This window comes from Leptidea sinapis, chromosome 23 (genome assembly GCF_905404315.1).
Source record: "Leptidea sinapis chromosome 23, ilLepSina1.1, whole genome shotgun sequence".
NCBI classification, from domain to species: Eukaryota; Metazoa; Arthropoda; class Insecta; order Lepidoptera; family Pieridae; genus Leptidea; species Leptidea sinapis.
This window is the reverse complement of record NC_066287.1, coordinates 8,310,555-8,328,247: the sequence shown is the minus strand read 5'-3', so window position 1 is coordinate 8,328,247 and position 17,693 is coordinate 8,310,555. Positions and strand designations below refer to the sequence as shown.

At 33.9% G+C, this 17,693-nt stretch overlaps 1 protein-coding gene across 2 annotated transcripts; it reads left to right on the top strand.

The window, feature by feature from the left end:
* The first annotated feature begins 845 nt into the window (after positions 1 to 845).
* Positions 846 to 16,938, top strand: LOC126971510 (beta-catenin-like protein 1). Of its 2 annotated transcripts, XM_050817819.1 has the most exons (13): positions 847 to 1,020; positions 1,119 to 1,319; positions 2,347 to 2,493; positions 3,551 to 3,682; positions 4,619 to 4,778; positions 8,667 to 8,758; positions 8,838 to 8,969; positions 10,536 to 10,684; positions 11,755 to 11,930; positions 12,691 to 12,857; positions 14,556 to 14,651; positions 16,156 to 16,252; positions 16,824 to 16,938. In XM_050817819.1, exons 1-13 carry the CDS (start codon positions 991 to 993, stop codon positions 16,910 to 16,912), a joined length of 1,668 nt encoding a protein of 555 aa, XP_050673776.1. In that variant the 5' UTR covers positions 847 to 990; the 3' UTR covers positions 16,913 to 16,938. The 2 variants fall into 2 exon arrangements, with proteins under 2 accessions (XP_050673777.1, XP_050673776.1); XM_050817820.1 differs by lacking the exons at positions 14,556 to 14,651; positions 16,156 to 16,252; positions 16,824 to 16,938 and adding an exon at positions 13,267 to 13,376 and having other exon boundaries at positions 846 to 1,020; positions 12,691 to 12,870.
* The last annotated feature ends 755 nt before the right edge of the window (positions 16,939 to 17,693 follow it).

Sequence of the window (17,693 nt, the reverse complement as noted above, 5' to 3'; positions counted from 1 at the left end):
GTCTTACACTACTTAAAGTCCTACAAAAGATCTAATGTATTCCTCCTTGTGACTAATTATTTCCGATGCAATATTTACAAAAATTATGCAAGCTACAGAATTTGTGTAACATTTGATTGAAACAACTCTAGATAGACTACTTATAAATATAATTAAAGTACAAAAAGTCATATACGGTGTACCTTATTTAATTATTCTCCTAATATAAAATATATATTATGTCAAGTCCATTACCCAAGCTGCGCTAGGATTACTGGATTCTTATATGCGAAAACTGTAAATGGTAATAATATAGATTTATACTTTTTTTAACCTATTTATGTCATGTAATACTGTTTGTTTTCCTAATAAAATAAAAAACTTGCAACCGCATGTAGCACAACTTTTTCATAAAATTAAAATGTTCTATTGTGGTTCCATGTTAAAATGACTGAAGGTCTTGGTTGTGCCAGGACGCGATGATGCTGCGACGAAATTGGTTTTGGTATTGCACTTTCTCTGAAACATTTAGTATATGTCTAGTTAATATCTAGTCAAAGTATACGACAAATATTTATGTATTATAAATATGGTATGTAAAATGGAGGTCTAGCCTACAACAAGAATACTTTTTGCCCATAAATCTTACGGGGGTTTTTCTTGTAATCGTGAAAAAATATTTTATTGTATTTTGGTTTGAGGTGATGGTGTTATTACCAATGATCTAAAGTCTAAATAAATAAAACTAAGTTACTAATTATTTACTGGCTACTTTATTGCTTACCTACACTGGAACACATTTTTTCTGCCATAGAAAAAAGTAATATTGTTTACATGACAATTGTCAATGTCAATAAAATGTCATACATAACCTTAAAAAATGTTGATATGTTTTTATACTGTTTAAATTTTCATTAAGAGATGAGATACTAATTTAATAGATAAGTTTAAAATTAGTGACAGATAATATTATAATCACTTTACCTGTGTTTTGGTGATTCATATGGTATAATGGATGTCGTCGAATTACTCTCGTTTAAGGTTGGGTTTTCCATCAAATATTTGTTGTGATTTTTTTTGATATTTACTAATATTGGGATTAAGATATAAATAACTGTTTTTGTGAAACATGTTTTTAGCCTACACCTACCCCTAAGCGACCCAATGAAGATGATCTGGAAGATTCAGATGACGAAAGTATTAAGTCAAGTAAAATTCGTCGCACTATAAAGACTGATAAATCTAAAACAAATCAAAATAAGACATTTCCAAAAGAACCGGCTCTATCTGACAAGGAAAAAGAGGATATCTTGAAATTTGTTGAAAACGAAATAACAGAGGTGTGTCAAATTATAATACATTAAGAAGTATTATTTGAAGATTTTTTAAATATTTAGTAGTTATATGTTATTATACCTACAGGTATAATATTAATTTTTCCTCAATTAGAGATATATCTTTCATACCCTGAATTTCTTGGGTCTTGCATACAATGTTGCAAACAAATTTGTTAACTGCATTGAATTCTGCACAATTTTAGTCAGTTTGTACCAAAATCTCAGTCAAGAAATAATATATGTAAATGCACAATATAAGTTTTTCACCTTGTATTAAGGTGAAAAAGATGTATCATAGGATATCACCAATACTGAAAGTTGGAAAAATTATTACTATTATTTTCAGCATTATTCATACAATTTATTTGACGACCTGTATAGCTGAGTGGTTAGTGATCCTACCTACTAAGCTAGAGGTCCCAGGTTCGAATCCCGGTAGGTGCAAGCATTTATATGATGAATATGGATGTTTGTTTCCGAGTCATGGATTTTTAAATGTATTTATGTATATTTATATGAATTTATGTATGTTTCATCGTTATATATCGTTGTCTTGTAACCCATAACACAGGCTATATATGCTTAACTTGCAAGATAATTTGTGTAAAAAGTGTGTCAATATCATAAAAAAATATATATAGACCTTTATCTGCTTTTTGTATGTGAAACATGAATACATTGTATTTAATTATAGTATTTTATTTCATTTTAATAACAATGAATTATTTAAACACAGTATATACATATCTCTAAACCCATCTAGATGCCATGTTACCGTAATTATATATTGGGAGGCTCTGTCTATACATCATTTTTTTTTAAATTGAGCATTCTTGTTGAAAATTTATGGGTGTTAGAAATATGTCTGCTTAAATTACAGGTATATTATGGTATTGGTACACCTTCTGCTCATCATAAGAAGTCATAAATTATTTAAGTTAGAAATGACACTTATGAATGTCAAAGATAATGTTAAATTCTAAAATAATTACTCAATAACATCTATAACATTTGGGTTTTTATATTTCAGGGTGAAGTACTAGATGATACTGCAGTTAAAAAGTTGGTTCTCAATTTTGAAAAAAAAGTTTTGAAGAATAGAGAAATGAGAATAAAATTTCCAGATCAGCCTGAAAAGTTTTTGGATAGTGAAGTTGATCTTTATGAGGCTCTGCAGGTTTGTTATCTTTTTGTATTAGTATGTATGTATTGTAGATAATAAGATCGAAAGGGTTTTTTTTTTCACTAAACGATTGAAGCTGAAGTGTCGTCAATGTGATGGAGACAACACCTTTTATGGTGGCTGTTCACTCACTCAGGGATTATGGGGTATGACAAATGCGAGAGTGTACATATATCACTTGCGTCGTCTTGTATACTCTCTGCTTGCTAACCCTTGTGAGTTGATGTGAGTGTACTTCTGTACTTTCTCAATGTATATGAGATATATAATATTGAGTTAAGGTCAAATTATACTGAGCTTAAGCTTAACCCTCCATGTACAAGTTGTGTACGGTTGATAATTTCAAATATTTATTTTAACAAAAAAGACTATCGAATTCGTTTTCTCAATAACTGCAAATGCGATGTTGCCCCTCCGATTTGTGCGAAGTATTTAGTCGGGCGTCTTCGAAGCGCGTAACACAAAGCGTAAAGTGTGCTTGGGAATCGCACACTCCAGCTTGTATTGCGCGTGGCTCAAAAGGAATGTGTAACTACTTTTGTTTTTTATTTATTCATGTGTTATTTTATGATGTTCAATGTGAAAAAATATTGTTAGCCGGTAATAATATTAATAAAAAATGTGTCATCTATCGGAAGACGAAATATTACGAGTATTGACCGAAGAAAACGTTGATTTTGACTTGGAATATATGAATGAAGAAGAAAAGTCCGATGATGATGCAGATGATAATTAGGTTAGAAGTTAATTAGGTTATTACGTTTTATTTCTGGCGTATAACAAACCCCACCTAGTATGGCATGTGAGTTCTAGTCACCTTGTATGTGGAGGGTTAAACAGCCCAATGCAAAAGTCAAGTTCGCATTTACCATACTCAGCTAAGTTTTAGGTAAGGAAAGTCTTAAGAACACTTAATAGACTTTGCTTTGATAAAATTTTGCTGAGTGTAATAAAACGCGAACTTGACTTTAGGATTGCTAGATTCGATTAGTCAGTTAACTTTGTCTAATATGGTCTCTTTGTTGCTCTTAAAAAAAGATTTTATGTTTAGGACTTGAGTGCAGTTGCAACAGTACCAGATCAGTACCCCATATTAGTGGAGCTTAAATGCATCAGTTCTGTACTGGAGTTGCTGTCCCATGACAACACAGATATATCTACAAAAGTTGTACATTTGTTGCAAGTAAGTTTATTTTTAAAGTATTCATATTAAATATTAGAGCGGGCATTCGATTTTTAGTGCAGATGCAATGGCCCTGAAAATGAGATCTGGAAAGGTATTGAAACATTGGTTTAACTAAAATAATAATAAGAATGTAAAAATAATAAAGAATGTAAATGTAATTTTACACAAAATCTAATGTAAAAACGCCGCATGGCTATTTTTTGTGGGGATATGTGAAGTCTCTAGTCTAGTCTAGTTGGTCGATAACATTCGTTGTGTTATTGCCGATATATGGTTGCAAATATGTTGGAAAAGTCACAGTATTAGACTAACTCCGATCCAGCCGTAGAGATCATATGCCAGAAGTCTTAATTAAATTATAATTTCAGAGGCTAAAGTAAATGCCATGTCATTTTAAAAAAAAAATATTTGTTTTATTCCATTTCAAAACTGGTGAGTTGAGCAAAGTTACTAAGATATGTGATCCATGTACTCATTGGATTATTAGCTCTAGTAAAGATTGGTACAATTTTAACTTGTATGATAAATTGAAGTAAAAGTTACAGACTGTTTGGAGTTACATTCATTCACATGCTGACTTAAAAAATATCTATTTGATATTTTATTTTGTTTTATATCTTAGTCTTGCTAAAAAGAATCAGTAAAGTTATATAAAATTATTCTTTTTTGATATGTGTATGTTAACTTGTAAGGAAAAATTTAGTTTATATTATTGATATTAGTTATTTAAAAAATTCAATTCATTTAGTATAATTATTATTACATAGTGTTTTGGCAACATTATGTACACCAATGTACACCTGATATGTAATCAGACACTATATATACCCTTTAATATATAATACTAGTTTGTATGGTTAATATATGTAATGTGATTGTACTTATTATGTAAAGAAATAACCAAATGCAAAAATAATTTCAAATTGATCACAGGAGTTAACAGATGTTGATATTCTTCATGAAAGTGAGGAGGGCGCTGAAGAGTTGATCAGCGCACTGGCCGAAGCGGAGTGTGCAGCCCTCTTGTTGCACAACCTAGCCCGTCTGGATGAACAAGTACCTGATGAGAGAGATGCTGTTCACAATACATTAGGTAAATTTATATTTACTATATGGTGACACCATCTCTTTGTTTTAGTATAATTTAATAATTAATATAATTTAATAATAATTAATATCCCGACGACCGAGCATTGCTCGGATTTTTAAGAATGTACAAGACTTGACAAAAAAAACTAATAGGACATATGGATTCGAACCGGGGTCTTCTGCTTTCCGGATCACCCAATGTCCCATCTCCGCTATTACAGACTTGTGTATAGTGGCGTAATTTAAATTTTTATTCTCATGTTATTGTAGCTGTTGCTCATTATAACACGGATAAAACTACATTTTTTAAAATTGAAACCTATAGATCGATCTATGATTCTATTCTATTCTGTTCTTCCTGCTATGGCTCCTGTGGAAGGTATACCACAAGTTTGCCAATGTCACGTTAATGTAGGCCACCAAGCTTAGAGTATTTTTTTACTAATTTTAATGGTAGTGATCGGTGCTTAAGGACGCGTTTACGAATCCGACAAAAATAAGATATTTTTCGGTAGAGTTTGTGATGAAATGAAACTAAATCTAACAAAACTAAAAATTGTCACAAATAGATTACTTCTTTATCTCCAATTAGCGGGAAATTTAGGCTTTGAAATTTTGATATTTTATGTCGTAAAAACGATAATCCGTTACCTCTTCACACAAAATTGACGAAATGGGGCTTCATTCAGGATCAGTTTTCTGCTACTACTTATACATTTTTGTCTCTTAAAAATTACGTAAGGAATGCAGATATAATATTTTCAAAAACACGGGAAATAAATTAATGAATATGTTATAAATAATCTCAGAAAAAAATATAAATGAATCGTCTAAAATTCATATATTTTTCTGATAAGCATGAGCTTTAAAGTGTGGTATTAAGGGTTATTTTATTTTGTATTGCACAGAAAGATCTATCGAAACAACGTCAGTCCGCGCTCGGCCGCCGTCGTGGGTAGACACTGTGTCGGTTGTAAGCAGCAGCTCGTACTCGGAAAGATCGCTGTACGAACATGAATATTCTTTATAAGCTCTACAATACTGTTTTTGATACTTTACATATTTTGTTAGCAGTCAGATTTTCAAAAAATTATGTTTCTGTATTTTTTTGAAGAATTAGTGATTTTTAAGTTCATCTCTAAATATAAGGTCTATATTAAATCGGCATCGGGTCAAAATCGAAATCCAAGATGGTGCCTATGAATTTCACCAACTTCTCTTCATGGGTGTCAGTTTCATGGTTTTCGGGGTCAACAATAACGAATATCGGGTCAAAATCGAAATCCAAGATGGCGCCTCTGAAAATTACCAACTTCTCTTCATGGGTGTCATTTTCATGGTTTTCGGGGTCAACAATAACGAAGATCGAGTCAAAATCGAAATCCAAGATGGCGCATATGAATTAACCAACTTAGCTTCATGGGTGTCATTTTCATGGTTTTCGGGGTCAACAATAACGAATATCGGGTCAAAATCGAAATCCAAGATGGCGCCTATGAAATTTACCAACTTCTCTTCATGGGTGTCATTTTCGTGGTTTTCGGGGTCAACCATAACGAATATCGGCTCAAAATCCAAATCCAAGATGGTGCCTATGAAATTTACAAACCTCTCTTCATGGGTGTCGTTTTCATGGTTTTCGGGCTTAACAATAACGAATTTCGGGTCAAAATCCAATTTCAAGATGGCGACTATGAAATTTACCAACTTCTTATAATGGGTGTCATTTTCATGGTTTTCGGGGTCAACACTAAAGAATATTGGGTCAAAATCGAAATCCACGATGGCGCCTATGAAATCTACAAAATTTTCTTCATGGGTGTCATTTACATCGTCAAATTTAGAATTCATTCATAAACTTAAATTATATTATAAAAGGCCTGTCTTATCATATCCAACATGCTAAATTAATTCTTCATTCCCTAAATATATAAATATTTACGTTTCGACTTTTCACCCACAATATTTACAAAATTCATTCCGTTACCAATCTAATAAAAAAATCTCAAAATTTGATTTTGAAAGACCTACCTAATGATACCCTACATGCAAAAAAAAATTTTCATCCTTTTATTAACCACAAGAAGCTCTACCCTTCTTATTAATAATTACCACCATATTATGCCAAGAAGAGTTATTTCAATGGATATTGTAATCATAAGGTATAAGCTATTAGATAAATGTAACGTATATCTTCCTTAATCCCGCATTATTTTCAAAACACCAAAGAAAATGTCATGTATCAAACCTGAATCTAACATTCAAAGACCTATGCAACGATACCCCACAAGGTAAGTCTCCAGTATTTTTTTCAACTCCACTTGTAGGGGAGGTGTCCTTTGGGGGAAAGCTAAGTCCAAAGCACCAGACAACACAAAAAATGGCATGCGTACAAAGTACAGATGTCAGAAGTGAAACTTATATGTGAAAACCAATTTTTAAATCTCGTTTATATTAATAATTATCTTAATCTGTTGTCTAAACCAATTGATTTTTGTTAGTATTAGAAATTATTAGATGTTTTACTAATTATTGTTAATCATTAAACCTGCATAATACAAAGCTAGTAGGGAAGATGTTCTACTTACTCGTGGCCGGGCGCTATACCTGCATGATACAACGCTAGTAGTGAAGTTGTTTTACTTCATAGCGGTACCGTCTGCTACTGCTGCGAATGTCTCTCAATCTCAATCAAACTCAATCTGCCTCCCCTCTTCTTGGGTAAAAACGTCCTTCATTTTCATGACACTTTATTCCGTTTCATCCGTAAAAATTTTACCCTCATGCGGGCAAAGAAGTTTCACTTCAAAAATGATACCAAATTCGTTCTCTGCACCCTCGAGAACCTCGGATACGATATCCATAATGTTGAAATCATAATTTTGCGCGGCGGCCATCTTGGATTTAAAAAAAACTGCGTTTACTGCACACGACGTTATGCGACAGAATTGCCATCTATAGTTCTAATATTTAACTACTAAACGGTCTAACTAATACATCAACCAATTATCAAAAATACATAGGTATTAAAAAAAATAAAATTCAAACTTGCTAAAGTATCAAATTCTTTTGATTCCCGCTACTAACTTTAAGTACGTGTATGTGTTTGAGCGGTGTCAATGTAGTGGTGTGATTCGATACCTCTCTGTTTTGAGAATGCGTCCTTAATATTGAAACAAGTTTTATTTTCTTATACCTGAAACAAATATACATGCTGTTAGGACTATAAGGGACATCACAAATATAATTACTTAAATTATTTGATATAAGTACTAAGTGCTATTTACCACTTAATCTTATTTATTTTAATATATTTACACAAAATATATACAAAAGGAGTGAAAACTAGGGAGAGGAGACATTTAAAGGAAGTTGGGCGGGGAATTTCAGGAGGTATAAAATTGTATAAAGAAGGTTGCGTCAAAGGGCAATTGACGAATAAATGATCCACGTTTCCCTCATCTAGACCACATTCACACAAGGAATTGTCCCTAATTCTTATTTTAGCCAAAAATACTGGGGTAACTAATTTGAAATGATATAATAAAACCAATATCTTGGTAGTATAATCAGTTTTCTTAGAAGTTTCAGTCTGATCCTCGTATGATTCATGATCAAAAGTTTTATCAGATTTTTTGAGTTTTCAAAGCATTATAAAATTTTCTATTTCTTCTTCACTTGGGTTTTCCGTGGAAGCATAAACTTGAATTACAGACAGCAGTGTATTTTCAAAATTCAATTTTAGCAGAGCTACTCTTTCTGATACACAAAGGTGTTTATATTATTCTTATATATTTTGTTGCAAGGATCCGACTCCGTGAAGACAAACCGTATGACCTATATAGCACGAGATAGAGTCACTGTGTTTCTCTTATGTATAATTTTTTTTTAGGTATCATAGAAAATATAACAGAGTTTAAACCAGAATTGTGTGTGGATGTTGCAAAACAAGGTTTCCTTCAATGGATATTAAAACGTTTGAAGGTAATTCATTATAAAATCTTAAAATTGTGGTTGAGACATTTTTAATGGCCTCCTTACTGATTTAAATTCATGTTTTCAGATGAAATTGCCGTTTGATGCTAATAAATTGTATGCAACAGAAATATTATCAATACTTCTGCAAAATAATCCTGAAAATAGAAAGCTACTTGGAGAAATTGATGGAATAGATGTATTGTTGCAACAATTGGCGGTAAATATTCTTTTTTTTAATTATATATTAATGGCCGTATATTCAAAATAATGGTAATCCCTTTAACCCTAATGCTAGCTTAATAGGGATATGCTAGGGTAATAGGGATAGCAAGTGCGCAAAAACATTAAAAATGTTTTGGTACTTTATACGCATTTTATGACATGGACTAACTGTCCATTTTAAAATAATTTTGTTACTTTTATGCTCACTTAGAATATTTTATGACTGGGACGAACTGTCCTTCTTAAAAATGTTTTGTTACTTTATAGGCTCACTAGGAATAAAGTGACTGGGACGGACCATCCTTTTCAAAAATGTTTTTTTACTTAAGGCGCTATAGTCCTAAAAAGTAACATTTTTGAAAATCTACTTAAAATACTTCTACAAATACTACGGTTCCAATTTTTTGACCAGTTTATCTTCATTTCTTTATCTAAATTATTACAGCTTCGAAAACACGATTATGAAAAAAAATCTCGATAGATTTATTTTTTGAAAAATAGGCTTTTTTATATGAATTGTTTTATATTATCATAAAACTATGATGGGTATAAACACTCATGCCAGCAGTACGCCCGTGACCACTGTCAAGAACGGTACTGTGTTCGTTTCTCTCGGGCTCACATTACATAAGGTTTTAGCAAACAAGTACAAATCGGGAATGATAGTAAAAAAATTACGATGATGCGACAGCATATCTGTTAGAACATCTTCCCTACTATCCTTGTATCGTGGAGGTTTCTCTGCAAAAATCTCGGATACGATACCCTTATTGCTGAAATCATAATTTTGTGCGGCGGCCATCTTGGATTTCAAAAATGATCCAAAATTCGTTCTCGGCACCCTCGAGAACCTCGGATACGATACCCATATTGTTGAAATCATATTTTTGCGCAGCGGCCAACTTGGATTTCAAAAATGATCCCAAATTCATTCTCTGCACCCTCGAGAACCTCGGATACCATACCCATATTGTTGAAATCATAAGTTGACACGGCGGCCATCTTGGACTTCAAAAATGATCCCAAATTCGTTCTCTGCACCCTCGAGAACCTCGGATACGATACCCATATTGTTGAAATCATAATTTTGCGCGTAATATAAAATTTCTCTCATACGGCGATAAAAAAGATTTACTTTAAAAATGCATAAAAAATATCACAGTAATTCCGTACTCTAGCGCAACTGTAAGTTTTAAAAAATATTACGCGGTCCTTCCGGCTCGGCGGTCGTTGACCCGCATCGCTCGGTTCGTTCTCAGCCATGCCCGACGCCCGTGTCCATGCGTACCTATCGAATCTTACGTTCGAGCGATTTTTACCTAAAGTGTTGGGATAATCTCGCCTTAATAAGAACGCTCACTAGGAATTATTTATAACTGGGTCCAACTCTCCTTTTCAAACCAGTTTTGTTAGTATGACTGGGACGAACTATCCTTTCCATAAATGTTTTGTTCCTTTGTACGCTCACTAACAATAATTTATGACTGGACAGTCCATGTCAAAACTGTACCATTTGTTAATTTTTTTTTTACTTTTGAGCTCACTTCAAACATTTTTATAGTTCTACAAACGTCACGATCCCAGTGGACCGGAGGAGCAAGAGGCAATGGAAAATATGTTTGATTCTCTTTGTTGTGCTCTGATGGAAGCCGCTAACAGAGACCGATTCTTGAGAGGCGAAGGGCTCCAGCTCATGAATCTTATGTTGAGGTAAAATATAATATGCTGATAGTGCTGTGAAAATATTGTTTTCTTATTGCCAGTTTTCTTTTAGGTTTCTTTACTTTTTATCAACGAGTTTATCACACATTTAAAATACTGTTTTGACATAATAAACATGTGTCCAAGTGTTGTGATTTTTAGTACGAGAGTCTCGTGCCAGAGTTTGGCGAGTCAACATCTCCTGGAGATGCCTCGTGTAGAGGCGAAACACGTGTTTAATTGTTTGAAGACGAATATTGCCGGAATTAACACTTATTATGGGTTGGGTGGGAAAAATTTCGTTCGCAAGAAGTACGAAAACTCTAGTCATTTATTTTTGTTATTATTGTTGTTGTTACATCTTTATATACTTGTAAAAATAAAATTAAAATGCCTTATATTTTTTTGAAATAAAGATTTACAAAATTAATTGCTTTTGTGAAACTAAATGTTTCCCCCCCTCTGCAGGTGAAAGCCTTCTCCAAGCATTGCTAGTCTTCTCTAGTTTGTGCTAGCTGAAACCAATTACTACCCTTTCACCTGGATGATTTCGTATTCCCATCTAGGTACCCCTTGAGGTCCTTTCTCAACAGTCACCTTTTGGTCCATCTTTGGTCTTCGTCGATGACGTCACATCGTCGCTTTATTACGTTTAAAACAACAATAACTAGGGTACTATTATTAATACAACTATGATTTATTTTGTCAGTATTATAGATTGATGTAAAGCGTATTAATGTTATAATAATGAAAAATCTATGAAAGACTTTGGGTTTAGTAATAATTTTATTTATGGTAGAACTACTATAGCGACACAGAATAACAGAAACTACAAAACTATTAACAACAAAAGTCAAACGTAACAATGAAAAGTACAAAAACAATGCAGTGATAGCACGACATGTACCTAACGGTAATGAATCTACAAACCGTACCTACACAACAGGACGAGCGCGGGTGGTGAAATGGGAACGGGAGGGTCTTCGCGTTCTCTAGTCTAGAGATAATGTGGCCGTGTTCCAGATACTTTTATACCTCAATATAACATTGAAACTGTTTTGAATTATATATTTTTTCAGAGAAAAGAAAATGTCCAGAAATGGCTCCTTGAAAGTCTTAGACCATGCATTAGCCGGAGTGGATGGAAAAGATAATTGCAACAAGTTCGTTGATATATTGGGACTTCGCACCGTGTTTCCATTATTTATGAAAACGCCGAAACGGAAACGACTGTTGACAGTGGATCAACATGAAGGTACCTTGTATTACAACACTAAAGATTCTTTACCTGCGTTTAAAAAAAAATTTACGAGATTGTTAGGCGCCAAATGATTAATATTCATCTTCATTTTTTTTTCTTCTTTTCAAATTCGTATCTTGATTTTATAATTTTTGCTTTATTTTTTTTATTTTATATTATTGTTTTCTTGGTGACACGGAAGCAAAGACCGTGCATGTTGTGACACCTTAATTTGTTGTACATTCAACTCATTATTTGTTCATATTTGATATATTTTAAGCGCATTAGAATGTAACAACTACTGGTTGTCCTATAAATAAATAAATAAATAAACACATATTATTAATACTACAAGCTTAAGATATGTTTCTATATTACATTATTTACATACAGATAGCAAACACAGCTAAACTAGTATGAATTGTGTTACAGTGGTCTGTCAGTGACTTCTCTACGATACCAAACATAATTATATCGTCTAATCAAATTCTTAACATGAAATATAATAGCGATTTATGAAATATTCACACTCGCGATTTGTATGACACTTTCAGTGTGCGTGAATTGCTCAAAACAGAGCCTAACTCTATTCTCATTTTTTTCGAAGTTTTCACTTTTCTGTCAGAATCTATCTAGATATATAAATGATCTTAGTTTAATATTTAAAAAAAAAAGAAAATTTATTGAATTAGGCGTTACTTTGCGGAAATTCATAATTATACAAGTGATACAAGTTTTCTTTAGTGTTAATTCCGCCAATATATTTAATATTCAGAGCACGTCGTTTCGATCATATCGTCCATGCTACGGAACTGCCAGGGGAGCCAGCGGCAGCGGCTGCTGGCAAAGTTCACAGAGAACGATCTGGAGAAGGTGGACCGACTGTTGGAGTTGCACTTCAAGTATATGGATAAAGTGGACCGCACTGAAAAGGAAATGGAGGTACATGTAACTGGTAAACTTATGACTGATTCATAATTCCTTAGATCATATTTTATACGTCTATAACGATACGATACGATACGACTATGACAGCTGTGAAAACGTCGAAAAAAAATTATGAATGTCGAGATAAATGAGTTTAGAACTGACCTCTATTTTGAGTCATGCACGCACACTAACACAAAGTGTCATACAAATCGCGAGTGTAAGACGTAGCTAGTCACGCACACTAGACTTCTGTTCGTGGCCTGTTTTCATCTGTTGTCTAACAGCAAGAGTCTATCTAGACGTATAAGTTATCTAAGCATAATTATTCATTAAAATTATAAATATTTATTCTGTTGGATTTATATTATTTATCATTTTTTTTCTACGGAAAATGAGGATAAACGAGCGTCTCCTGTTGTAGTGATCACCGCCGCCCACATTATCTTGCAACAACCAGAGGAATCACAGGAGCGTTGCCGCCGTTTAAGCAAGGTGTACGCAGTTAGTATGTCCTAATTAATCCGGGCGGGTGGTAACCCTATCCTTAATTGACCACGGAACTGATCGTCGCTCGATATGATCACAAGTATGCCGATACAGACTGTAATAACCCAGTAAATCCAGGAGTTGCGACAAATATAGCATTTTTATCAGTGAATGCACAAACTTTTGTCTTAGGTTATTACCAAATATGATAAAAAGCATTTATTTTCTCAAAATTAATTCCTTTAGAGTTCTTTTTGATGTCACTTCTAACACTACCACTGCTTCGGAAACAAATGGCACTCTGAGAGAGAAGAAGCGGCGCAAGAAACACTCCTAGTATTCTTTTTTTTGCGCTCTTTTTAATACATTATTGTACTGTCTTTGTTTTTGCTATAAAATAATCTAAATCTAGTCCAATCAGCTGTGGAGCAGTAAGATTTACGAGCGAGCTATTTTTTAATAAAACATTTAAATTTATTTATAGATAATGCCTGAACAGTTATAAATGTGTATACATTTACCCTTAAAGCTATTATGTATATTATGAAGCCTACTAGAATTAGTTACAAGCAATCCCTTATTTCTAGTGTTAAAATAATGAAAATCGCTATTAGACAAAAAGGCGATTTTTGTGGACGTATATTAAATTTTTATAAATGTACTGACATAATTTATTTATATTTTACTGATAATATTTATTTTTTTAAATTTTTCTTTGAGTGACTGTCAATAACCAGGCTGATATATAGCACGAAAAGCTCTCTTTTGCAGAGCAAACACTATATCAATGTCAGCAGCATGACGCCACACCAAAATACCGTACGTCATGATGCTGTGAAAATCGGGAGGTTCCTTTGCACAGGATGCAGGCTAGATTATGGATCCCACAACAGCGCCTATTTCTGCCGTGAAGCATTAATCTGTAAGCATTATTGTGCGTCGGTCTGAAGGGCGCCGTAGCTAGTGAAATTACTCAGCAAATGAGACTTAACATCGTATGTCTCAAGGTGACGAGCGCAATTGTAGTGCCGCTGAGAATTTTTTGGGTTTCTCAAGAATCATGATGCATTGTCATGGGTAGGGCGTATCAATTACCATCAGCTGTACGTCCTGCTCGTCTCGTCCCTTATTGAAATAAAAATATCTGAAGTATACTAATCTAGCGGTCGCAACATTCGTCGATAAGGTCACATCCTTATTGTTATCGTAAATGTTATATTTTAGCAAGAAGCAGAACAACTTGATGACGACGAGCAGTATCTGAGGCGTTTATCCGGCGGTCTATTCACGCTACAACTCATTGATAGAATTATATTAGAGGTAATTATATGTATTATACACTGAAAATATATTACTATAAGTTTTGATTCCACTAATACTGTCTCGTTTGTGTTATTATATAACATAGCCATTGACGAACTATAAACAACTACTTACACTTCCAATCGCCTATTAAAAGGTCGTCAAAAATCGTCCGAGCGGCGTTTTAGATACGTGTACACTTACTTTACAGATAACCTTAGAAGAATCATTCAAATTAACACCTTATTTCGTTACAGTAATGTTCAAAGTATATTGTATACGCTTATAAGAAGCTCATTACGTTACATTTTGTTGGCGATATATTTTGTTTTGGCTATTGAAATGTAATTATTTAACAAAATGATCAAAACTTAGTCAAGTTAGTTACATAATTGTGTTAATTTAAAGGGCATTTACTTGAAATACGACACTCCATCTTATTTAAGTTTGGATTTGGTGTAATTTGAACAGTTTTTCACCGAAGACTTTGTTATTGCGTGGCGTTGTAATCAAAGCGCCGCGCAAACTGAATAAAAACTCTGCCTAATAGACGCGTAGGCAGAGTTTTACTCCAGAGAATATTTGAGCGTGATTGTGAGTCTAGTTGTTTATTGTGCATCAATGAACATAGCTAAGAAAAGAAAGCTAATATAACTTTAGATTTATTTAGATTTATTCTGTACACTCTCGGCTCCCTTATCGGGAGTGTATCGACCAACATTGCAATATTTATATTATTAGCCTAAGATCCCACCGCTCGATTCTACAGGTACGGGTTTTTTTTTTTGATGAAACTAATTTTAAATTAACGTTTAGGGAGTATCTATGCAATGTAATAGCGTTAGCTTGCCTATTAAAATTTGGCTGCAAGTACGTGTAATTTATTTTAGTAGAATTATTTTTCGGATGTAAATTTCATCTTTATGTTTTTTAAAGAAATTATGTCAAGAATTGAAAAAAAAAATGGCTGTCAGCTCTCAGTCAGCTGCATTATAAAACGTTGCCAGGCGTAAACAGGTACATTTTTGTTGATAATTTGTAATCGTCTGTTTTTTATAATTTTAATAAGAAATCTATCTTTACCTTTTAATCTTTCTAACCATGGTTGCCAGTTAAAAAATGCCCGAACCAAGGTGTAATTAACATCAGAATATTAATTATATTAAAATAAATTACTGGTACTTGCGGCCAATTTTTTTGTTGGCAACCTATCGCTAATACATTGCATACTCCCGAAACGATCATTTAAAATTAGTTTAAACAAAAAAACACGTACCTCTAGTATCGAGCGGTGGGATCTCATACTATATGATACTATAAATAAAAATCTATTATGCAGCCTAGATGCGTACCACGGCTGCGCCTTTTTTTCAAGAATGTGGTGGGCCAGATTTTTTCAAAAACCCTGAAAGAAACAACATTTTAGTGGGGCGGGCGTACCATCAGGTGATGGGACTTGCTCGTATCGTCACTTTTCTCAAAAATTAAGAAGAAATAATTATTGGACGTTTTTATTGTGCAGGTGTGCACGGCGGGCGCTGCGTCTATCAAACAGAGAGTGCAGCGAGTTCTGTCGCTGAGGGGTGGCTCCTTGAAAATTATACGTCACGTTATGAGAGGTAACAACTAGCTATTACCACAGTACAAGTAATAGAACAGTAGCGTAACTCAGCGGTCTCTTTCAAATTTATACCTACGTCTGGGCGGAGCGCTATGGGTTGGTACATACAAAAATATTGACAACGCGGACAGCGTGGTGCAGCTAATTTAACTCGAACAGCGACCACGGCGTGGCACTTAATAGTTTTGTCTTCCCAAGATTGCTTAGCGGTCGTGTAAATAAATGTGTGCGTGTCGGCGCTATAGTATGAAGTTAAAGTGCTGTTCTATGACTGTATTGTGCTATGACATTATGCCCGATAGAATACACAAAAGTCACGTGACATTTGTTAGTTGTGGCAAATATTTTCCATGAAGTGTAACACTTTTTCTACAAACGTTGTTGTTTTACGAAACTTCATGAGATAACTGTTGACGCTGAGGTCTGGAGGGTGTAAGATTCTGATGGTCTGGTGAATGTTCTTAAAAACAAACATAAACACAAAATATTTTTCATTTATGATATGAGTTACGACATACTATGAGGCTCACCCTGAGCAGTGATTTAATGTGATATCATATTATGTGCAGAGTACGCGGGCAACCTGGGAGACGCGGGCAGCGAGGAGTGGAGACAACAGGAGCAGCAGCACATCCTGCAGCTCGTTGACAAGTTCTGAACTCCGTAATAAATACTACAAGAGTCCATTGTACTTTTATTGGGGTTCCCAGATTAGTGTGATGTTACTAGAAATAACGAGGTTATTAAATGGGTTACAGAATTGAGTTTCTATAGCGAAGCTTACCATTACATATAATTATTTTATATACATATGTTATAATGCAAGTAAATGTTAATGATTTTCGTAAATTCGAACTTACGTAACTTTGTATAATATTAGTAGCTCTGGATTTAAAAATTTAAATTAAATTAAAGAAAAACCGACATGAATTCCACTAAATTAGTGGACTTTATGTCGGTTTTTCTTGTATATATTGGACACCGATACAGACTCCCTCAGGGGTTGGGACTCACGTCGTGTTCCGTGAAAGTCACATTTCCTTTTCCTGTTCAACAACAGGGAAATCAGAGGACTTGGCGTTAGAGACGCCCGTTTAACAAGTATCATTTAAATAGAAGAAAATGGGGGCACATTGAAAGGAGAGTTAAATTATTAGGAAAACAGTTACCTACCTCAACGTAGCTTTGGGCGCATATGCGCAGTTACAATAAAAATGGGGACTTATCAGTTCATAGAGGAGCATTGGTTTGAACTACGTTGATGGTTGAGAATGGTGTGTATTTTAGAGGCTGAAAGAAGTAGTGGCTCTTGTTTGACTCGCTCTTTTAAGGGTGATGTGGTGTAGCAGAAAAGGTAGTGAGGCTATGGATAAGAAAATATAGAAGTTTGGTCATGTTAATGACATTCTATACATTAAGTATAGGCAGATCACGTCGTG

What these genes read in the sequence shown, in the direction of transcription:
- LOC126971510 (XM_050817819.1), top strand. Translation starts at nt 991, where the DNA reads ATGGATGTCGTCGAATTACTCTCGTTTAAG. An exon ending in ATCTTTATGAGGCTCTGCAG is followed by an intron (nt 2,494 to 3,550) that starts GTTTGTTATCTT and finishes TTTTATGTTTAG; the next exon opens with GACTTGAGTGCAGTTGCAAC. An exon ending in GCACTGAAAAGGAAATGGAG is followed by an intron (nt 12,858 to 14,555) that starts GTACATGTAACT and finishes GTTATATTTTAG; the next exon opens with CAAGAAGCAGAACAACTTGA.